General features: G+C 47.4%; 1 protein-coding gene across 2 annotated transcripts in view; it reads right to left on the bottom strand.

Moving 5' to 3' along the window:
- Nucleotides 1-24,434, bottom strand: part of MAPK14 (mitogen-activated protein kinase 14) — a 589,986-nt gene that overhangs the window by 298,040 nt on the left and 267,512 nt on the right. For both annotated transcript variants that reach the window (XM_086923266.1, XM_086923265.1), the window contains exons 5-6: nt 14,417-14,446; nt 12,623-12,670 (exon numbers count right to left, since the gene is read on the bottom strand). In XM_086923266.1, the coding sequence (XP_086779392.1) occupies nt 12,623-12,670; nt 14,417-14,446 (78 nt within the window). The remainder of the gene's footprint in view (nt 1-12,622; nt 12,671-14,416; nt 14,447-24,434) is intronic.

Raw genomic sequence — 24,434 nt, 5'->3', positions numbered from 1 at the left:
ATAGATAGATAGAGGGCAATAGATAGATAGAGGGCAATAGATAGATAGATAGAGGACGATAGATAGATAGAGAGGTCGATAGATAGATAGAGAGGTCGATAGATAGATAGAGAGGACGATAAATAGATAGATAGATAGATAGATAGATAGATAGATAGATAGATAGATAGATAGATAGATAGATAGATAGAGGGCGATAGATAGATAGAGGGCGATAGATAGATAGAGGGCGATAGATAGATAGAGGGCGATAGATAGATAGAGGGCGATAGATAGATAGAGGGCGATAGATAGATAGAGGGCGATAGATAGATAGAGGGCGATAGATAGATAGAGGGCGATAGATAGAGGGCGATAGATAGATAGAGGGCGATAGATAGATAGATAGATAGATAGATAGATAGATAGATAGATAGATAGATAGATAGATAGATAAGAGGGCAATAGATAGATAGACAGTTGGATAGAGGGCGATAGATAGCGATCGAGAGCGATAGATAGATAGAGAGCAATGGATAGATAGAGGGCGATAGATAGATAGAGGGCGATAGATAGATAGAGGGCGATAGATAGATAGAGGGCGATAGATAGATAGAGGGCGATAGATAGATAGAGGGCGATAGATAGATAGAGGGCGATAGATAGAGGGCGATAGATAGATAGAGGGCGATAGATAGATAGAGGGCGATAGATAGATAGAGGGCGATAGATAGATAGAGGGCGATAGATAGATAGAGGGCGATAGATAGATAGAGGGCGATAGATAGATAGAGGGCGATAGATAGATAGAGGGCGATAGATAGATAGAGGGCGATAGATAGATAGAGGGCGATAGATAGAGGGCGATAGATAGATAGAGGGCGATAGATAGATAGAGGGCGATAGATAGATAGAGGGCGATAGATAGATAGAGGGCGATAGATAGATAGAGGGCGATAGATAGATAGATAGATAGATAGATAGATAGATAGATAGATAAGAGGGCAATAGATAGATAGGCAGTTGGATAGAGGGCGATAGATAGCGATCGAGAGCGATAGATAGATAGAGAGCAATGGATAGATAGAGGGCGATAGATAGATAGAGGGCGATAGATAGATAGAGGGCGATAGATAGATAGAGGGCGATAGATAGATAGAGGGCGATAGATAGATAGAGGGCGATAGATAGATAGAGTGCGATAGATAGATAGAGGGCGATAGATAGATAGAGGGCGATAGATAGATAGAGGGCGATAGATAGATAGAGGTCGATAGATAGAGGGCGCTAGATAGATAGAGGGCGATAGATAGATAGAGGGCGATAGATAGATAGAGGGCGATAGATAGATAGAGGGCGATAGATAGATAGAGGGCGATAGATAGATAGAGGGCGATAGATAGATAGAGGGCGATAGATAGATAGATAGATAGATAGATAGATAGATAAGAGGGCAATAGATAGATAGACAGTTGGATAGAGGGCGATAGATAGCGATCGAGAGCGATAGATAGATAGATAGATAGATATATAGATAGAGAGCAATAGATAGATAGATAGATAGATATATAGATAGAGAGCAATAGATAGATAGAGGGCGATAGATTGACGACGATACATAGATAGGTAGAGGGCGATAGATAGATAGATAGATAGATAGATAGATAGAGGGTGATAGATATATAGAAAGATAGATAGCTAGATAGAGATAGATAGAGGGTGATAGATATATAGAAAGATAGATAGCTAGATAGAGATAGATAGAGGGCGATAGATAGAGGGCGATAGATAGAGGGCGATAGATAGAGGGCGATAGATAGATAGATAGAGGGCGATAGATAGATAGAGGGCGATAGATAGATAGAGGGCGATAGATAGATAGAGGGCGATAGACAGATAGAGGGCGATAGAGGGCGATAGAGGGCGATAGATAGATAGATAGATAGATAGATAGATAGATAGATAGATAGATAGATATATAGATAGAGAGCAATAGATAGATAGATAGATAGATATATAGATAGAGAGCAATAGATAGATAGATAGATAGATAGATAGACAGATAGACAGATAGATAGAGGGCGATAGATAGATAGAGGGCGATAGATAGATAGATAGAGGGCGATAGATAGATAGATAGAGGGCGATAGATAGATAGATAGATAGATAGATAGATAGATAGATAGATAGATAGATAGATAGATAGATAGAGGGCAATAGATAGATAGACAGATAGATAGAGGGAGATAGATATATAGAGGGAGATAGATAGAGGGCAATAGATAGATAGATAGAGGGCGATAGATAGATAGATAGAGAGGGCGATAGATGTGTGTGGGTGTGTGTGGGTGGTGGTGTATGTGTGGGTGGTGGTGTATGTGTGGGTGGTGGTGTATGTGTGGGTGGTGGTGTATGTGTGGGTGGTGGTGTATGTGTGGGTGGTGGTGTATGTGTGGGTGGTGGTGTATGTGTGAGTGGTTGTATGCGTGAGTGGCTGTATGCGTGAGTGGCTGTATGCCTGAGTGGCTGTATGCCTGAGTGGCTGTATGCCTGAGTGGCTGTATGTGTGAGTGGCTGTATGTGTGAGTGGATGTATGCGTGAGTGGATGTATGCGTGAGTGGATGTATGCGTGAGTGGCTGTATGCGTGAGTGGCTGTATGCGTGAGTGGCTGTATGCGTGAGTGGTTGTATGCGTGAGTGGTTGTATGCGTGAGTGGTTGTATGCGTGAGTGGCTGTATGCGTGAGTGGCTGTATGTGTGAGTGGTTGTATGCGTGAGTGGTTGTATGCGTGAGTGGTTGTATGCGTGCGGGGTTGTATGCGTGCGGGGTTGTATGCGTGCGGGGTTGTATGCGTGCGGGGTTGTATGTGTGCGGGGTTGTGTGCGGGGTTGTGTGCGGGGTTGTGTGCGGGGTTGTGTGCGGGGTTGTGTGTGGGTGGTTGGGTGTCGTGTGTGTGGTTGTATGTGTGGTTGTGTGCTGTTGGTTGTGAGTGTACTTGCGTGTTGTTGGTTGTGGGTGTAGTTGTGTGTGGTTGTGTGTGAGATTGTGTGTGAGATTGTGTTTGTTAGTGTGTGTGGTTGTGTGTGGTTGTGTGTGGTTGTTTGTGTTGTTGTGTGTGGTTGTTTGTGTTGGTTGTTTGTGTTGTTGGTTGTTGTTGTTGTGTGTGTGGTGGGATGTGTGTGGTTGTGGTTGGGTATGTGTGGTTGGATAGGTGTGGTTGGATATGTGTGGTTGGGTGTGTGGTTGGATATGTGTGGTTGGGGTGTGGTTGGGTGTGTGGTGTTATAGTGTGTGTTTGTGTGGTTGTGTGTGTGGTTGTATGTGTGTGTGTGCGTGGTTGTATGTGTGCGGTTAGAGAAGGATGTATGTGGAAGAGAGCAGCAGATCAGCGCAGGAGAAGAGAACAGGGAGTTAAAGAAGGAGTTGGGGTGGAAGAGAGCAGCAGATCAGCAGAAGAGAACAGGGAGTTAAAGAAGGAGGTGGGTGGAAGAGAGCAGCAGATGAGCACAGGAGAAGCGAACAGGGAGTTAGAGAAAGAGGTGTGCCGAAAAGAGCAGCAGATGAGCATGGGAGAAGAAAATAGGGAGTTAGAGAAGGAGGCGGTGGAAGGGAACAGCAGATCAGCACAGGAGAAGAGTACTGGGAGTTGGAGAAGGGGGCGGGTGGAAGAGAACCGCAGATTAGCATGGGAGAACATAAGAGGGGGTTAAAGAAGGAAGCGGGTGGAAGAGAGCAGCAGATCAGCGCAGGAGAAGAGAACAGGGAGTTAAAGAAGGAGTTGGGGTGGAAGAGAGCAGCAGATCAGCAGAAGAGAACAGGGAGTTAAAGAAGGTGTTTGCATGGAAGACAGCAGCAGAGCAGCTGAGGGAGAAAAGAAGAGAACAGGGAGTTATAGAAGGAGGTTGGTGGAAGAGAGCAGCATAACAGCACAGCAGAAGAGAACAGCGAGTTAAAGTAGGAGGCGGGTGGCAAAGAACAGCAGATCGGCACAGGAGAAGAGAAGAGAACAGTGAGCTAGAGAAGGATGCGGTGTAAGAGAGCAGCAGATCAGTACAGGAGAAGAGAAGTGAACAGGGAATTAGAGAAGGCGGTAGAGTGAGTGAGGGCGGTAGAGTGGTAGAGTGAGGGCGGTAGAGTGGTAGAGTGAGGGGGAGGGCGATAGATAGAGTGAGTGTGTAGTTGGAGGGTGTAGTTGGAGGGTGGAGTGTGAAGTTGGAGGGTGGGAATGTAGTTGGAAGGTGAGTGTGGAGTTGGAGGGTGGAGTTGGAGGGTGGAGTTGGTGGGTGGAGGGTCTAGTTGGAGGGTGGAGTTGAGTGATGTGGTGGTGACCCTGAGTGGTGTGGTGGTGACCCTGAGTGGTGTGGTGGTGACCCTGAGTGGTGTGGTGGTGACCCTGAGTGGTGTGGTGGTGTCCCTGAGTGGTGTGGTGGTGTCCCTGAGTGGTGTGGTGGTGTCCCTGAGTGATGTGGTGGTGTCCCTGAGTGATGTGGTGGTGTCCCTGAGTGATGTGTTCGTGTTCCTTACTGATGTAGTGGTGCCCCTGAGTGATGTGGTGGTTCCCCCGAGTGATGTGGTGGTTCCCCCGAGTGATGTGGTGGTTCCCCCGAGTGATGTGGTGGTTCCCCCGAGTGATGTGGTGGTGTCCCTGAGTGATGTGGTGGTGCAGGGTGATAATGTGGTGGTGCTGACTGATGCTGAGGTAGCGCTGAGTGGTGCTGGCGTGGTGCTGAGTGAAGCTGAGGTGGCGCTGAGTGATGCTGTAGTGGTTCTGTGGTGGTTTTGTGGTGGTGCTGACTGGTGCTGTGGTGGTGCTTCGTGATGCTGTGGTGGTGCTTTGTGATGCTGTGGTGGTGCTTCGTGATGCTGTGGTGGTGCTTCGTGATGCTGTGGTGGTGCTTCGTGATGCTGTGGTGGTGCTTCGTGATGCTGTGGTGGTGCTTCGTGATGCTGTGGTGGTGCTTCGTGGTGCTGTGGTGGTGCTTCGTGGTGCTGTGGTGGTGCCGAGTGGTGCTGTGGTGGTGCTGAGTTGTGCTGAGTGGTGCTGTGGTTGTGCTGAGTGGTGCTGTGGTGTTGCTGAGTGGTGCTGTGGTGTTGCTGAGTGGTGCTGTGGTGTTGCTGAGTGGTGCTGTGGTGGTGCTGAGTGATAATGTGGGGGTGCTGAGTGATAATGTGGGGGTGCTGAGTGATAATGTGGGGGTGCTGAGTGATAATGTGGGGGTGCTGAGTGATAATGTGGGGGTGCTGAGTGATTCATCTTTTTTATAGCATGTTCTAATGTACGTTTTAATAAGAATTTAGAGGTGGTATTTATCTAATGATTCTTCCTCGTTTTTAAATGTACTGCAATAGTAGGAACTAAGCCAAAGCCCAGCAGCTCTTTTACTAGTTCAGTGTAGTGTAATAATAGGAATTGGTGCAATGTCCAGCGGCTCTGCTATTGACAAATGTCGGCCTGTATACAGATACATTCTTTTTATTCTTCTTTCATATTGGATGATTTGAATTTTATTTATTTTTGGGGGGCGTTTTATATAGCGCGAACTTGACCAGAAGGTACATGAAGCTTTACGTGAGCACCAGTTTTGTTCCATGCTGTCAATACATATATTGTTGTTGTTTATAGCACTGTGTGAAAACCACTGTGTGACTTAACCACCTTGCGCTGTGCAGTTCTATACAGTTTGTGCTCTGAATGTGTCGTTGCGGCTTACAGTGTTATCCATGTTCCGGATCAGCTGATGTCTGTGTGAGTGGTCTACAGTGTCAGGAAACACAAGGCAGGGCAGTGTAGGATCGATTGCACAGCTCTTGAATGACACTAGGCTTAACTGGCCTATGAACTATCTTTCTTTTTTATCGATCAAATTGCTTTCGTGCAAAGTTCACACCTTTTTTTTTAATCTCGGAGTGAACGGAGTTAGGTAAAAGTGGAAGTAGTGTAGGACACTGCACTGGCAGTAGGTGCATTGGTCTCACCTACTGCCGTTCAGATCGGCGCTTCTAATGCATACTTAACATTCTGTCCTTCGCATTGCCTCCTCACTGAAGAGAAACTTGTGAAAACGTGATTGTTTGTAACCTGCCAGGATCATTAAAGGTTGTTTTATAGTCTGCTTTGGAAAAAGTAAACCTGGAAAAGAGTCGGCCGCTCCACGTTCCTCTTCTGCCGACCTGGGTTGGCTTCTGACGCAATTTGCATGTTTAAAACAAAACATGACCATACATGTAGATCAGCTCGGCTTCAGGTAGGAGAAGAACTGGTTTCTACTCCTTCATGATCTGTGTCTTTGGAATTCGTCTCTCCGGGGAACATTACTTTGCACTGTGGAGCCGCGAGGTGCTGCAGTGCATTATGGGATATCTTGTACAGGGATGGTTGAAAGGAGTAGGTTGTACGTACTTTTAGAAGCTGGCCTTGCTTCAACAGATGCAGGAGCGGTTCACAGGATAATGAACTTACTTTTTTTCATGCATTTGCTTCAACTATGAAAGATTTGCTTCAACTATGAAAGATTCTGCTATCGGCCCTTTCCTTGGAATTGATTCTACTTCGAGTCCGACAGTGTTTTGAGAGTACACATACCTGTATTTACAGTGTGTGGGATTTGCCATGCTCACTGGCATATAATGCCATTGAGAAGACCTATCCCTAAAAGTCCATTGTGTTTTAGGAGGAAATCTTAGTAAAAGCATTTACTGAATGTTTTGACAATTAGGTTCAGAGTGTAAGCTCGCTCTGAAAAGTCCTACCCCTACATCACAGGTGTCGCTAACATTTATCACTTTAAGTAGCTTTTACTTATGAGAATTGTGGAAACATTTCTGAAAAAAGTGTGAAGCATTTCTCCTATATAACCTGCACGTATCTCCATTTAAAGCTAATAGTTGGGTGGTGATGACCCCATGTCTTGACTTACAGTGATCACGGAGACTTACAGAAGCATGAGATTTAAGACTCTGCTTTCTGATAATACGAGCGTTGAGGAGAGTAAACAAACCTTTGACTGTGTAAATTAACAAGGCCGACAGCGGGAGGCAGGGCTGCCTCGGAATGAAATGTCAAAAGCCAGTTCTGAACGAGCAATGAACGCAGGGAAGCTTTGAAACAAGATCACACGGCCTGCAGAGCCAGCGCGCCGGGCATTAGACAAACAAGCTGCGAAAGTGAAAGTGATCGGACGTAGGCTGAGGGGAAAGCACGGGAAATAAAACAACAAGCATTGGCGCCACGCAGGCTTTAAAAGTGACGCTGCGAGGCAATAAAATAAGCTCTTGGCATTGCTGTGGGGGGGGCAGGAGCGCATTGGCGGGGGAGCAGCAGCCTTTGATGTGCGAACGAGTGGGAGGGAATGCATGTGAGGTACTCAAGCACGCGCTGGGCAAGCGTTGCGCTCGAGTACCTCACATGCATTGGGGACAATCCTCGCTGGTTTCAAGAGCTGTTTTGCCCACTATAATCTCGCAGAACAACGCATGCGCGTTGGTTCAGCGAGACCTAAAAAGGAGTGCGGACACCAGTGTGTTGGGGTCGCACCGTATACGATTCCATGATGTCATATCCCAGTGAAACTGGAGAGGGCAGCAGAGCTATTTCAACACTCTGTGTCCATTCTGATGCCTAGAAGTTATTCAAAAGGAGAGGAATTTTCCGCTAGACATATCCATCAGAAACACTCATACATGTGCAATCAAACAGTTGTGTATTACCAGACACTTCTATCACACAACTATGTTGTAGGAAATGGGGGTTACCCAGATCTCCAAGGGGGTAGCATGGCATCAAGCGGGCAGGCCAAACTTCGAGGACATGTGAAGCATTCACGCAGTACCCACAGACGACACACCAGGCACACTACAAAAGAGACGCAACTCCACCTTTGGTTGGAAAAGAAGAAGTTTAGTGATATCTCCAACCTGTAAGGTAAAAAGGAAAAATACCCTGGTAATCACAACAAGGCGCCAACTGGCGCCAGAGCCACGTACTTCAGTGGGGGATTATTTACATGGGACAAAAAGGGTTGAGTCCATAGTCCATGCTGCAAGGAAAAAGGTTGGTTAAATGAACATTAGACGTGGGGCCAATCTGGCGGGGCCAACTCAGGCTCTCATCCTCAGGGGTAGCCTGTAATTGCAAAATCCAACATTATGCATGAATACACCTCAGGCGTTATAACACCAAACCCCACCCCTGTAAGGGAATAACAACAGGTTATCACAGTATACAACTTACAGGAACACCTGGAATAAATCAGTTCAACAGCTCATAAATCTGGGGCATAGACAGGGACCTGAGATAACTCGTCAGGCCAGCTTAGTGGCACCCTTGCAGTAAAAGAGAACACCCAGATTTACTCCACCCTCCACCTGCGGATATAAAACAACAGGTAGGAAGGCACCTGGCATTCAATAATAACTGAGGTATACACCTTAGGCATCAAGGGTAACCTGGGAACATGGCTTTTCAGCCCCCAACCAGCAACATAAACTTTAGGCAGTGCGTTGGCAGCAACTCTTCCCGGGTCACCTTAGAGGAGACAATATCCCCAGGGCATAGAACCTAAGGCCTACAAACCTCAACATAGGGTAGACCCTCCTCAGGGCATAAACGTATAGATTGAATGTTAATCCTATCCTCTAGGGACCGGAGCACCTGTACATGAGCTTCACGACCTGTCTGGGACCCTATGCACCACAGGTAACAGGCAACCACTAGGCATCACTGTCAATTCACTCTTCAGATGACTGCCCACTCCAGGGTCCACCTATACGGCCCGAACTGGAAGCACCTACATCCTTGTGCCCTATCACAAGGTGTCTTAAATGTACAAGTCATGGGTGGGGGCGAGCACCGACCCTGTGCCCCGCTGCCCTCTCCACCCTCTTCATAGGCCCCACTCACCGGCTACTCCTGGTTTCAGACTCCGGGCTCCATCCATACTGCTGTCCCCTTTGTCAAGGGGGGGGCGATCCGGAGGCTCCACGCGGCCTTCTCCCAGGCCCCTCTTATCTGGTGGGGACCCGGGCTGCAAGGCGGAGGGGGCAGGCACAAACAATGTGCCTCGAGGCCCCCTGGCGTAGCGCACGCAAAGGGAACTTCTCTCCCCTCTCCACGGTCAGCTGGCGGCAGGCACGGGGAACAGGCGGGGCTCTTCCTCTGCTTCCCCGGGTCCCTCCTTTCTCACGAGGACCCGGGACTTCAAAGTGGCCTTCGTGAGGCTGCCGGCTCCTTTGGGGGCGGGGGCCTAGTGCAAGGGAGGCTCCCGCCCAGCTCCTTCACAATTGCGGGGCTTCCCTGTCCAACCGGGGCCCTCTTGCAGGCAGCTGTCACCCTTCGCGCGGGGCTCCTCTCTTCACGAGGACACCGGCGCTCTTCCTCCTTCCTCCCGGGCCCCTCCCGGGCCCCTCCCTCCGGCCCGGGGCACTCACCGGCGGGGTGGCCTCCCGCTCCGGTCTTCAGCAATGGCTGGCTGCTGAGGAGGCGGACCAGGCACCGATCCTGTGCCTCGAGGCCCCCCCTCCTCACTTACGGCGGCCTCTTCTCTAGCTGCCGATTCAATCGGGACTCCCTCTTCACCACGGGAGTCCCGAAACACCTCCGTTGGCTTCGCCCGGGTTCCCTCGGCCTCACGGGAACCCGGGGCTTCTCGGCAGCTTCCGCGGGCTTCTTCCTGCTGCCTGACTGGGCAGCCAATCCGTGCGCGGCAAGGACGGGGGCGCGGCCAATGACGCGGCCGGGCGCCCCGGTCATGTGGCGCGGGCCCGGACGGCTTCAGGCCTAGCGCGGCCCCTTCTTCACTTCGGCGGCCCTCTCCTGGTACCGGGGGCCGCCGCAACGATTCCCACCACAGTGGGGGGGTCCCACAAACGCCGGGCTGCGGCGGTAAGATCGGCGGCAACTAGGCGCAATCCTCAAGCAGCGCCACAGTCTCCTCAGCGGCAGTAAGGGGTAGGCTCCCTTTCAGTTATTTATTTATATGGCGCTATCCTCCTCAGAAAAAGGGCGCTTTTCACAGAGCACAGCTCCTCCTTTGGCCCACACAGCTTTCAGGGCCAACAGCTCTCCGGGGGTCACACCAGCCCCAGCGCTTCCACACACAGCGCTCTACAGGCAGTCCCTCACAGCGTCAGAGCTTCCACAGGGGGGGGGCCACAACTTCCTTGGGGGCATCAACCTCCCCAGAATAGCGCTTGATAGGCAGTACCTCACAAGGGCAACAGTTCCTCCAAGCAGCCCAGGGGCACACTCCTCACCTCCTGGGGCGTTGGTTGCGCTGCGCTGGTGCAGTTCCAGGTCCAACCAGCGTCAGTGTCCTGGGTAGGGGCCCTTCCTTCCTCAGGGGCCAGGGGGACAGCAGAGGGGGGGGGGGGGTTCTAGGGGTGCAGGGCCCAGCTCACAGGCCCATGTAGCGGTAGCACCTCGCAGCAGGTCCCCTCTCTTCCTTGTCCCAGCGCTGACTGACTCTCTGGTGACACTTCCCCCTATTTATACCCTCCTCCCAGGCAGTGCCAGGACCTTCTAGAATGTTGGCAAATCTGGCCTAATCTGGTTCTAGGGAAGGGGGTGAGCACCCTGGGTGCCAGGCTTTCCCTCCAAAAGCTAGGGGTAGGTGGGTAATATTAACTAGACCGCCAACCTAACGCAGTCAGGTGGTACTACCCAGGGCCATGGCATCCATTTTAAAATCACAGAGCATTTTAGTCAGGTACATTTTCAAAATGGGGGATATTTACAAGTGCTCACATTATGACATGTAATTTTACATTTTCTACAAGGTGTCTCACACCACTCATGGCCTATACAGGTTTAATCCCATGGGGGAGACATCCTAGGTAAGGGGGTCAAAAGCGAAAAATTTTGGGGGAAAAAGGCCAAGTCCAACATATGTTCATAATTTTCATATGCCAATAGACAGCACCATAAACCTAAATTATTACCAACATATGGCCACACAGACACCAACATACATCCTTACACACCATTGCACACCAATACAGCCAATTTAAAGTTTTCAGCAAAATTCTCACAAGGACAAACTTATATGCTCTATGGTAATGGCGCATTACAAAGTGGGCTTCATCTGATACAGCAAGACAGGTGGTGATGTTAAATTGTCCCTTAATATTATAGCAAAAGCCTCTAAAAACAGCACCCAACTACTCCTCTCGCTCGATGCTAAGAAGCCTATTGACCGAGTGGATTGGGAATTTCTGAAAAAGACATTATTAATATGGTACTATAAGAAAACCCAGGTTGCCATGAATATTTTTTTACAGACCCATTGATTTACAAGGATTGGGAGCTCCAGAAACAAACAGATGTACAAGTAACAATTTCGACATTGGCTCTAGTTTGGTTCTCTGACAATAAAGACAGACAATGGTACTGGCTACAAAAAGAATTACGCAAAATACCATTAAATGAACCATAACACTGAGGGACCCCTACAAACATCTGTTATAACAAAAACAAATATCACACTATTCACTGGAACAATGCAGCGAGAGGACAGAAAATCACAACTATCTGTTTCCCATGTGTGCTGGGGGTGTGGAAGTGTGGAGAACTTTTGGACAGAAGTCCTGTCCCTCATAAAAGATACAGCAAATATTCAACTACAGATGAATACCCTCATGGTACTGCAGGTGAACGTTATGAAGAGAGCACATATCCTCTCTCAACGCAAACAGGCAAACTAATTACACAACTTATAAAATGAAAAGCCCCGGACCAACACACATCAGGCTTGCGGTGGGCCAAAGTTTGAAATTCATATCTGATTGAGAGGCTTACATCCATACCTAGAGATAAAGTGCTGCCGTTTGAAAAAATAAAGGAGCCTTTCCAGACATATCAAAAGACAGCCACAGCTAATTTCAGTTCTTGACTTACACCTAGGATAGCCACCTTGAGTGAACAACGCCAAAAATCTACAAACTCCGTAACAAACCATCGACAAGTTTAAGCTGTATTTGAATAAGTAATATTTGGGGGAATAGGAGTTGCTATCCCATCCACAACTCTACTGTTCTTCTCACTGTATTACCTAGAATAATACCATGTATTGACTGGAGAAAAAAAACTTCAAGTAAAGTTGTTAAAAAAAGTATTTGTTTTCTGGAATTGGACTGTGATCTTGAAAACTACAGACACAGCGAACACACTTAATTTTCCCAAATCAGCACTTTTAATGTCTTTATTGACTCCACAACTATTGGATAGATTTGCATGCAGCACAAACTGAGCTAAACTGATCTAAACTGTGTCCTCATTTGAAGTCTGATTTAAATATAGTCTGTGCTCAATCAGAGAACGAAACTATTCTGAAAGCAATCTTAGGAAGTTAAACCCCTCACCCATAACTTTTGACCCCTTCTGACTAAACTGCACAAATAATAAATTAGAAAATCTAAGGAGGATGCACACACGTCAAAAGTTACGAACCAAGCATAAAACATTTTGAGATCTTATGATCAGTGTGCTATGGGAAATGCAATAAGGCCCCAAAATGTGCGCACAAAAGAGTTCAGACAAACCAGCAACATCATACAGGATCCTGAAAAACACTACTATTGCAGAACAACTTGTTAATATTCTACATTTTGTGGAATAGAGCCATGAGTTATGTGTGCCAGCACCTCACCTTCAGCTCACAGTCCTCGTTTACAGCCAGATTACTCGGCTTTAGGTCCTAGAAAGATAAGCAGAGAGAATAAGATAATAAGAGATAACATGGAAGTATCCCAGAATGCATAACTCCACTGCTGCTTACAAGCTAAAGAAAAGCAGCAGTGGGTCCCTGAATGCTTGCACGTGACACGGACCTCACAAACTCAATAGATGCCTCAAATACTCACCAGGTTCTCACAATCCCATAGCCTCCAATATGGCTGTGACACTTAGTGCCTTTGCATGCCAACACAAACATGTACCCAAACTCTTGAATGAATGAATGAATGAATATGTATTAGTATCGCGCATTGCTACCCGGAGGCGTCCCAGCGCTTTAGACAACGTTCATTCACCAGATTCAGACGAACAGCAGAGTTTTCAACGACTTCCTGAAGCTAAGATGGTTGCTTTCCATTCTGATATAGAGTGGAAGATTATTCCAGAGTCTTGAGGCCTGTAGGGAGAAGCGTCGGCCACCCATACGCACTTTCCTAATTTTTGGGATTGTCAGGAGGTTTTTGTTGAAGGATCTTAATTCCCGACTAGGAAGGTACGGGCAGAATAGTGATTGTATCAGTAAGGGTGCTGTTTTGTGAATTACTTTATGGACCGTGACAAGGGTCTTAAATTCGATCCTCTGCTGCACTGGAAGCCAGTGCAGCTGGCGAAGTGCGGGTTTGGCAGATGTTCTTCGCGGGACGTTCAGCAACGTGCGCGCTGCGCAATTCTGAACAGTCTGCAGTATCTTAATTGTCCCTTGGGTGGAGCCTAGATATAATGCATTGGAATAATCTAGGCGTGATCAGATCAACGCCTGCACTAGGATCCTTCTGGCTTCAAAAGGAAGAAGGATGATAATTTTCCTTAGAAGCCTCATGAGTGCATAGCATGTGGCAGCTACCTTCCGGGCCTGCACTGAAAAATTAAGAGTGGGTCCATCCATACCCCAAGGCTCTTAATTTGGGTCTTAGGCTTGGGTGGTTGGCCTAGACTGTCTGGCCACCAATCCTCCACTGTGGTAGGTGGCTTGTATCCCAGCATCCTCACCTCAGTTTTTGCCCCATTGAGTTTTAGAAAGGATTCATCCATCCATTCCCGAACTTTGTTAAGGCAAATGGAGAGGCTTTCAAAGGGGGCATCATGCGTAGATAGTGAGATGATCAGTTGTGTCATCTGCGTATGTGACAAGTTGTACTCCCCAGGGAAGCACCACCTCATCAAAGGGCTCATATAGATATTAAATAAGGTGGGGCTGAGGGACGAACCCTGGGGTACACCGCAGTTGAGACACGTTTGGGGGGAGGAAGCCTCATTTTCAAAGACCACAAAGGTCCTGTCAGACAGAAAGGAATGCAGCCACTGTAGTGTAGTGTGAGCTTAATTGTGTAAACAAACCTACAATTGTTAGGTCCACGTTGGTACAAGATACATTTGAGCCTCTAATACAATTATAGTCCCTGGGCACTTCCAAGCTTGAGGTACAGGTATATGCATTTAATTTGGCCCATGCATTTTTTACAGTATCATGCTGGTAGCATATGTGAGCTTCTACATACTTGCCCCAACTGGACGCTTCTACACAAGCTCGCCCATGCAAAATATCTTTTGCCAGGAGGGCCACAAGATACAAAGGTACACAACCCCTCATGCTCTCAATCTGATCCTTTAAAATTATCTGCAACAGAAATTATACTTTCATGAGGATTTCTTAAATTCATGCACGAAGAGGAAGCAGAAAATCAGAAATTCAAACATGCAAACCTACCCTATGGATGATATCAGCCGAGTGTATATACTGTGAAGAAAAATGAAAATTAGCATTAAATAGGGCAGATTTGTAACAAACAAACACAACCCTATTGCCCCCCTCCCCTCCAATATCATTTCTCAATCCCTTAGCTATCCCTCAAAATCACAAAACAGCTAATGGACAGATGTCACACCCCATATGGAGAGAAAGACATTATATTGGAAGCTAAACATCTTGATATCAGGAAAGCAGCTTACTGAAACATTAACATGACATCATTGTAAAATGGTCATCATGTTGTTGTTAAATGAAGACTGAAAAATACAATAAAAGATGCATATACCATAATGATATGGATCCTTACTGAAGGCAAACACCTGTAGAAACGCATGTGCTGCTTTGTTTGAGGGCTTCTATAATCTGTTTGTTTTAGTAAGATCTCTGAAGTAATTTCTCCTGCAACTGAGAAATGCATTATAATACATGGCATTCTGTTATCCCTGAATAAACGGCAGGCTCCAATTTCGTTATAATCGCCGACTTGTGACGCATCCAGTCACTGATTAAAAAATAAAAGACGTCAGAACTCAACATTTAAAAGTTATTACAGTTGAGTTCTGGCGTCAAAATGCCTGCTGCCAGTGCCAGCAGCCAATGTGAAAGGCATGGTCAGGTCACGGAGCAAAATTGAAGCAGCTGTTTAAAACAAGGAACACGGAACGATGCCTTTCTTTCTTCTGCTCTATTTTAATAGCTTACAATGACAAAGAGCACATTTTTGCACTCCTTTTTATAAACTGGCTTGTACTGAACTGTTTCTAATATCTGATGCAAAAATATCTAAAAGGTTTTTGATGAGTTTAATTTTGCACTAGTGGTTTTATTTGTATTCTTCATGTTTGCATACATGCTCGCTCGTTCATATGAAAGAGCTACGCACCAAGGTTTTAAATGTGGGAAAGGTGATGGTGTGACCACCCTTCCCCCACTGCCCCCCCCCCCCCTGACTGCATACCGGATAAGGATATTGCAAGTCACCTCGGAATTCCATAACCTTATAAAGGAACTTGGCCTTCAGCCTCGTTCCTCTATATGGGGATGGTACCCTCAGTTACTTGTAATATCCGTATAATGTACAGCAGGGGGTACTTTATCCCTTAGACACTCTTTGGCTCATTACAAAATGGTTTTTGTTATGGTAGTTTTCTTTTGATGCCTTGCTGCTTGAGGCCAAGCATTGCTTAAATAAAATAAATTATTGTGGGTTTTTATTAAAGGAAGAAATAAAAAAACAACATTCATATATTCCACTTTCTCGGAATGGCTGAAAAATGGTTAACTCTCAAACATTGAGGCCAGTCCTTTGTGGGGAAAAAGCACAATGTCCCACAGGAGCGAATGACATAGCAAAGATCAAGATTACAAAGAAATAAGCAACAAATGACTTTCCTGCTAATTGACTCCACAGCAACAGAAAATTACATGGAAAGGGAGCACAGGATAGGAGTAAGCAGACTGCTGCTTCATAGAGAAATCAGTGATCAGCATAATAAACCCACTGCAGGATCACTATTATTAATGGATAATCTAGCAGTCATTGGAGAAGTAACGCAATATCTTGAATTTACTCACTAATAGCCATGTCATTCTGCTCCATCAACAGATATTGAGGGGAACACAGCTGTGAAGAGATGTGCCAGTAGAAGCAGACATTACATGGAACCATCACAGACCTAGGACTGCACAATTAAGCAAAGGGAGTTCAATGACTCTGTTAACTGCTCAAACAGCCGGGCATCTGTAATGGCAGGGTTTTTGGCTCTATTTAGCAGTGATATAGATCTTAGTCTTGCTCAGATCTAGGATAGGTATTCTTAGCTTGTGTTGGCCCTTTTAAGCCCTTTCTTCCAGACCTAGAAGAGGCTAGCTGCTTAATATGATGATAGATCCCTTATTCTTGACTCTAACCTGTCTATTGCCTATTGGCTTTGACATGCTTGACACATTGGTATGGTTTATGTAGGTATTCTGGCAGAGCTAAGGGGTATTTCATTCCTTTCAGGCCTACAGGCCTAGAACTAGAGAGACTCCATCTGGATGGAGCTGAGAGGCTTTTTAGAGTAAAGGTAAAGTTTACAGTAAGGCTGTTTGTGTGCTAGAGGAAGACCGGTTAGGACTGCTTCTTATCCGAGAAATGTGTTTTTCTCTTGGGCCCAGACGTAACAAGCAGATGGCCACTGCGGTTGCGTGGAAGCCTGGGAGCTGGCACAGGAATTCGGTAGGAGGCAGCCCTCTGGTGGAAATTTCCATGAGGGGAGAGGAATCCATATTAGCGAGCTGCAGGAAAGGAGGAGTGTTCATTCCAGCTTGTGTGCAGTTCAGCCTGGAGCTCAGAACAGCTTGGAGCTCAGAACAGCTGGGAGCTCAGTTCAGCTTGGAGCTCAGTTCAGCTTGGAGAGAGAGAGAACAGGATGTCTGCTGGAGCTGCAGAATAGAGTGCAGTTCTTGAATGGAGAAAGAAGGCAGACGATTGCTGAAGATGAGGAGAGAGAGAGAGCAGTGCAGAGAGCATCAAAGAAGGCTGTCAGCTGGAGCAACTGAACCAGAGGCGTGGTGATGTGGTGAAGGAGGGAGAGACAGAGAGAGCCCTAATCCCACCAGAGGCAGAGAGAAATCTTCCTTCTAATAGGTGAGGTAGTCTGAACTAGTCCCCTTTTATAATTACACCTTAATCTTGTTCTTATTCCCTAGGCTATTGAATGTCTAATCCTTTTCTTTCAGCGGTGTGTTAAAGTTGCTGCTAGTTATAGAGACCCCATAGTTTTGTATATGTGTACTTTATTATTGTTACAATAAACTTCCCCATTAATTAGTGAATTAGTGTGCATGAGTTTTTTTTATGATAAAGCTAGCCTGGCTTCTAGCCAGTTGCCGTTGAGCCACTGATGGATCAGAAGGGAGTAGGAGCGCTTAAATCAAGGAATAACTCAATCACATAGTGTGTATATCTTTGTCCCCATACGGTGAGGGTAATCCCCTTTCCTAGTAGGTATTACTGTTTGAACAGATGCTACCCCTGATCAGGTAAGTAATAGTGAGGGAGAGAGGAGACCTGCAACTAAGGGACCAAGTTAGTACACCCTCCCATAATCCTGTAAACAGCGTCCTCTGTTCCAAAGCATAGGTAACCTTTTTCTCCTAGTCAGATGTTACAGCCAGAACAGATGCTGCCCCTGATCCGGTAAGTCTGAATAAATAGAGAGAACAGGGAGCCCTTGAGCTAGGGAATTGTTGACACTAAGTAATTCGGCCATCCCATAATATTATTGTAGTAGCAGACCCTCAGTGAATAGACAGAGAGCTGAAGGTATTCATAGGAAAGTGGTCGTCATTGGTAAGTGGCGTTAATGAGAACACCAGGGAGGATACTGGTGTGTAATGAGAGCGCTGGGGAGGATTACCAGCGTGGAGGGCTGCCGGATTGCGGCCCGTGTGTAAATGAGAGCGTTGGGGGGGGATTACCAATGTGGAGATCTGCCGGATTGTAGATCATTTGGAAAAGAGAGCATTGGGTTCTGCAGGCCCGTGTGTAGACACGCCGGATTGTGTGTCATGTCTGCCCTGGGGTAGATCAGTCTGGGTCTGAGTGGCCGCGAGACTAACTGATGTATGAGTGTGGTGTAGGGCAGGGATATCCTTAGTAATCAGTGAGTATTCTTAGTATCCCTATAGATTTAGTGGTGTTTCTAATAATATGAGCTTGTATATTGCGAGTTCCCCATCCTCAGGTAGGTACCCAGGTGCCTGGATAGATGGTCCTGAGGAGGGATGTGGTTACGTTCTGGCTGGGTTGGAGGGGCCCCTAGGGGCTGATCCCATCTAATCAGAAAATCCGACCATGACAGCATCTTACTCTAAATTGTAGTGTTGCCTGCAGCATGAACCTTTGCTGTTAAAAGAGACCCTTTTTAAAAGCAAGAGAATTTTTTTTGTTGCAATAACTAGTTATATTGCTTCAAAATGAGCATTTAACATATGACCAAAAAAGCTTTAACATATTCTAAGGGCTGAATTTGCCCCATCATTTTTCACCACATTAGCCCATTGTGTGTTGTAATCACCACAAAAAAACCCTAAAGAAACAAGAAACCAACAATGAGGACATCAACTAGCCACAATTTCGCACATCCACCCACCTATAGGGAGCTTAGCTGAGAGATTTCGTTCCTAAAGCGTTTGTTCCAAGAGTCTAGGGGCAGGTTTAATTTGTGCATTCATTGTCTATGTGCCTCTCCTGCCCCCTTTTCAGTATAACATTCTTAGAACCTTTACCTGGGGTGGACATGTGACATCTACATTATCTTGTACTAGGTATTGCAAGACCGCAACCAAACCCGAGCAGCAACAAAGTAGTTATCTTTGTTAGGCTGGAGAGAAAATATTTCCATTGCCAACGTTTCCCTCATTCTCCATCACCAAACATGATAGATCAGGCTTGATTGAAGCATTCACTGTCTTTCTTACTGTACCAGAAGCAGCCGAAAATAATGTTTCTAACCTCTGGGGATAATCTCCAACCATCCTGGACAGCAGAGCCCTAAAATCAGGACTTCCGGATCTTCCTCAATCACAAATACTATTATAGATTGGACAGATGCCAGGACCTCCTTCCAGTAAGTGGCAAGGACCTGCCAGGCCCACAACATATGAAGAAGTACGTTTTCCATTGACATCTCCGTTCACATCTATCCACTGTTCCAGTAAACATGGAGTTCAGACTACTGAGGTTTCTGTATCATCTTGATATAACATTCAAGAAGAACTCTTTGTCATATACATAAAGGTCTTTAGATATACTTCCACTGAGTTTCCCACTCAGTCAAATACCTCCCTATATCAAGCCTGGTCCCATCTCAGTGCGTATGCCCACTTCTCTTGAATCAGTGTCACATCAAATAAGTTGTGAGATTGTATAGCCACATTTTCGTGTCCTATTAGGGTGTAAGACGTTTTTAGGTCAAGGACCTAAAGGCTGCGCTTGCGCAGTCTCCGGTCGGAGATTTAATGATTTGGAGATGGGGGCTTGAACCCACCTCTCTCCTCCTCTCTCCTCCATTGGCTGGCTTCCTAAACGGAGGCCAGCCATTAGAGGAGACAGGCGTCACTCCAAACAAGCCCCGTCTCTTTCGGATTCGGGGCGTGTTTTTGGTTGTTTTTTCCACCTGTGACGTCATCCGTCACTCAGAACGCCAAAACACGCCCCCGAATCCAAAATTTTCGGAAGCTTGAGTCTGCCATTTTGCTGCTGGTTAAGATGAGGTAGGCTGCTCTCGCTGTCCTCGTTCCCGCCGTGTCTTTTTCCTGCCCCCCTCCTGCTGTCCGTGTCTTTGTTCCCGCCCCTCTCCCGCTGATGAGATCGGCCTGCTCTGAACTCCTGAATCAGCCCTAATGTTCCGGATGAAGTGCTCCAAGTCTCGCCAATAGCACCCCCAGGTTCACTCCTGGTACCCCTAAGTTTCACGGGTCACCCCTAGTACCCACACGCTCACCGCAAGTGACCCCTTGAACCCCCGACTCAGCCTTTCCTAAACCTGGCCATGACACTTCCTCACTGCAGGAGTCCCCTCACCTCGAGCCCCCCCCCCACGTCTCTGCTCCTCACCCCCTTACTTCCCTCCCCTCACTTTCCCTTTCGTTTCCGCTTTGCTCCTTTCTTTGCCTTTGTCCTTCCTCCTCTCTCTTTCCTCCTTTTTCTATTTCACTCTCTCTTCTTCTCCTGTCTTCTCCCTCCACTTCTCCTTTGCTCCTTCCCTCTCCTCCCTTCCTATCTCAGTGAGTTTGGAGCACGCCTACCGGTGTCTTCACTCCTGACCTCAGCTCCCTAACTCCTGCCCTCCGCTCCCCCAGTCTGCCAACTCCTGTCCCAGCACCTCTGTCCAGCACCTCCGGACCCCAGGAGCCCCCTCCGGCCGCACCCAGAGTATGAGGGCAGCGTGTTCAGCTGTCCTGTCCCGAGACAACCAGCTCCTGGCAGCCCCTCTCCCGCAGCTGTTCCAGCAACACTCCCCCCCCCCCCAACCCTGTCCAACTCCAAGCTTGTCTGGGCATTCCGACTCGAGATGACCCCCTACCAGCCACGACACTGGCCTGTATTGGTTCAAACAAACAGGAGGCGTTGTTGTGCAGCATACTCCCTCCCCAGTACAAAGGCGCCTGGGAGTGGGGGCTTCAGGCCAAGGACCCCCACCCTTCCCCTCAGGAACAAAAGCAGACCGGGGGCAGACTTCTGGCCAAAGGGCACAACCTATTCCCAAGGAGGGCGTTTAGTATGTAGATTGTTTGGGTTTGAATGCCGGCTCCGCCCGCGCCCTTCTGTGATTTTAGGCAGGTAAAGTGAAAAGTCAAACATTCCTGGAATCTGCAGTTTGTTCCTCTCCCTCGTCCGCCCGGAACCCCAGGGGTTCGATTCAAAGCTGATTGATTGCATTTGAGGGTAATAAATGGGGCGCATCTTTAACTCTTAACACACCGAGTTTCGAGGAGTTGTGTTACTGGGAAGCGCAGTCCCTCTCCCAGAGGTCCCATTTCAGACAGTCTAGGTAGCACGTGCTCTGATGGGTTAGTTACAGACTCCTGGGAAGGGTGCTTTGTAAATAAATGTAGGGTGCCAATGAGACGGCACGGCACTCTGCACTACTCAGCTATACTGTGCATGTAGTGCCTAGATACGCTCTGTATGAATTACTCAGCTATACTGTGCACGTAGTGCCTAGAACGACTCTCTATGAATTACTAAACTATACTGTGAATACAGTTCCCAGATAAGCTGTGAGTGAATTGCCCCCAGGCGAACTTTGGTAAAGTGAACGGCGCCTGTGTCAGGTAGGATAAATACTTTATTATTGCCATTTTTTTTGCCTCTGCTCCCCTGTTTGTGTCGTTTTTCTTGCCTCTGCCACCCTGTTTGTGCCGTTTTTCTTGCCTCTGCCACCCTGTTTGTGCCATTTTTCTTGCCTTCTGCCCCCCTGATTGTGCTCGTTTTCTTGCCTTCTGCCCCCTGATTGCACTTGTTTTTCTTGCCTTCTGACCCCTGATTGCACTAGTTTTTATTGACTCTGCTCCCCTAATTGTGCTATTGGCAATGTAAATGACAATGCCATTTATTTTTTTTGTAGGTGGCTGTGTGGGTGGCTCTGTCTGTGTGAGGGTAGCTCTGTGTAGGGTGTAGCTATTGGCATTGTAAATGACAATGCCATTTATTTTTTATTTTAAAACCTTTATTGACATTTAAACCAAATACAAGTATGGGCCTACAACCCCGGGGGCCGGCCGCTAAGCAGTTAGATTAAGAGAGAGCCATTTTAATCACATGCAGCACCTCGGGGAGCAGAATCTCCATGCTAGCATACTCTTGGCCACTGAACAGCACAATTAGAAAAACAGGATATAAAAGGTTTTCATTTTATAATAGAAGATGGAAGGATCAGGTGCCGAACAATTTCCCAGCAGCGAAAATGGCAGGCAGAATAGTAAACGTATCGACAATAAACAGTAATCGATCAAATCAATGGCGCTGAAACAAGAGGTCAGGATGTGAAGGAATATTACGGTCAATTCGCGCCTGCAGTTACCTGCCCTAAGACCCAAAAAACACCACGAGAATTGAGGCACAGATGAAAAAGCAGGGATTGATACCAAAGGAAACCCACTGCACTGACCCAGAAAAGAGAAAGACAAAGAAAGATAAGAAGAGAAAAAAGGCCATAGAAACAAAAATAAAAACGAAAGATCCCCTCCCCCAACCCCCCACCCTGCACCCCTGCAGATGACTACGGCCCCCCTCCAGCAGTGTGCCTGTCGCCCGAGAACCAAACCCGAAATATAGAAGAAGAAGAGAAAAAAGAGAAAGAAAGGAAACCCCACCTAACGGGGAAGCGGAGGAGGGCTATAGTCTATGCGCTCCCGGTCTGTCCCCCCCGCCCTATCGAAGGGGCCCCCCTAAGCCAACACAAGTAAAGTTGTCCACCATACAAAAATACCCCGGGGGAACCACAAACCCCCCGCCCCGGAATCCGTCTGTTGATGAAGCAGTCCCGTTACCAATAGATCCATCGTAAACGATTCAACCCACAATCTCAGCCTTGGCCCAGTCTAACAAAGTTGCCGTGTCCCTCGGATAAGAAAAGCCACATCCCCGGAAAGTCAAAGTTCACACAGAAGCAGCCGGAGCTTGAGTCAGCAATTCGGAGAGGAATAGCAGGTCCCAACGCACACAGCTTGCACCAACGATGTCCCTCCCCGTCCCCGAAGCCAAGCATCGTTCCATCCGCCATATTGGGAGACCGATTGGGGAGGGGGTGCGACTCGTTCCGACACAGATCAAAGTGTGGGCCAACAGTGTCCAGGATAGGGGAAGCAGTGAGATGCTCCGATAACTGTAGGACCGATGTTTCCGAGAACTTAAGAGAGTCACCAATCTCAGCACACACGATGAATTCCGTTTCTTCGGGGGCAGGCACAGCTTCCAGCACCGGGTCCAAACACACCAGTAGGGCTCCCAACAGGGGGCAAGTCGGCTGCCGGGTCTCAAAGAGCAAGTCAGGGCTCGTTCCAGGTCCTATGATTCCATCTGTTGCCGACAGCCAATGATTGACCTGGGCCCTCACCATCGCGTGAAGCGCCGCAACTTCCGCCATTACCATCCGCAAGGAAGGGCCACATTGAGTCCGTTCCGCCGGGTTCCATTCGGCCACAGGCATAACGATCCCCACGGAGAGGCTCCCTCTCCGGGGCAGGATACGCCGGAGCAGAAACAGGCCGTGAGGGACGGGCCCGCAACGCACGGCGGGACCCCTACCCCGGGGCACCAGCGGTGCTAGTGCCGGGCCTCCGGGCCGGGGCCCCCCGCGACGCAGCACCGCGCACCACCCGTTGCCTCACCTCAGGTACAGCACCAGGTAGCAGATGGTTGCAAAGTAGTTCAGAGAAATTTTCGAAAGTTCCAGGGACCGGACCCAACCACCCTCGGCAGTCCGTTGTTCACTTTGGACCCGGGTAGACCAGAAATCGAGACCCAGGCTTCCAGTCTGGGTTAGGCCTCAAAACATTTTCGATGTTACTTCACACCAGAACATCAGAAAAATTCCGCGTTCACACCATCGGGATGCAGACTAGTTCACCCACACGAATCCGGGGCAGGAGATCAGGATATTCGACAGGATAAGCGAGCGGAGGACAGGGATCAGCGGAGCCGGGAGACTATGCGGCCATCTTGGTTGGTGTCGTAGCTCCTCCTCGACAATGCTACTTATTTAATGATTAAGCTATTGGCAATGTAAATGTCAATTCCATTTATTGAGGATTTTAAAAAAAACAAAATGTCATGAGCAATGCCAATCGCTCTACCTTTAATGATGCCGAGACCATTGCATTGTAAATGCTTGTTCATTCTGAGTTAGCAATCTTGTTGCAGTCGTCCAGCTCCTTAGGTTCATCACTCAGTGTAGCACTTGTTCATACTGAAACCTAATGTTCTCCTCAAATCGTAGGTTTATTTACAGTTCTCAAATAATCTTTTCTGTCCATTGAGGAACATGTATGATGTAACGCTGCAATAAACTCCTTTCCATTTCTGAAAAAATGAGCCTGTCTTTGCTGGCCCAAAATAGGGGGTGCTATGTACTGGTGTCATTAAGGAGGGAAAGGATGTAATCTTTCATCTTATAGATATCTTTACATATGTATCTACCAAGGTACATATACTGTGACAGTTATAAACACTTTAGGCCTACATCGCTTTGGTAGCCATATTAAATCATACAATGACCTTGCAGCCAACTCAGATCACCTTCTAGATCATTCTCTGGATGTACAATGCATTGCTTCCCTGTTCTGTTCTGTTCAGTAGATTCGACTTCCTTTGTCTGAAGAGGCTTTTAACAATGAAACCCTGATGACTGACCCTACCTCAGAAAGTCCAACTCCTCTTTTTACAAGTCGTCAAGTATCTCTTTTCCTTTTCTAAGTGGCCGAG

This window comes from Lissotriton vulgaris, chromosome 5 (genome assembly GCF_964263255.1).
Source record: "Lissotriton vulgaris chromosome 5, aLisVul1.2, whole genome shotgun sequence".
NCBI lineage: Eukaryota > Metazoa > Chordata > Amphibia > Caudata > Salamandridae > Lissotriton > Lissotriton vulgaris.
Note: the sequence above shows the minus strand (reverse complement) of the source record. Positions and strands in the feature narration are given on the sequence as shown.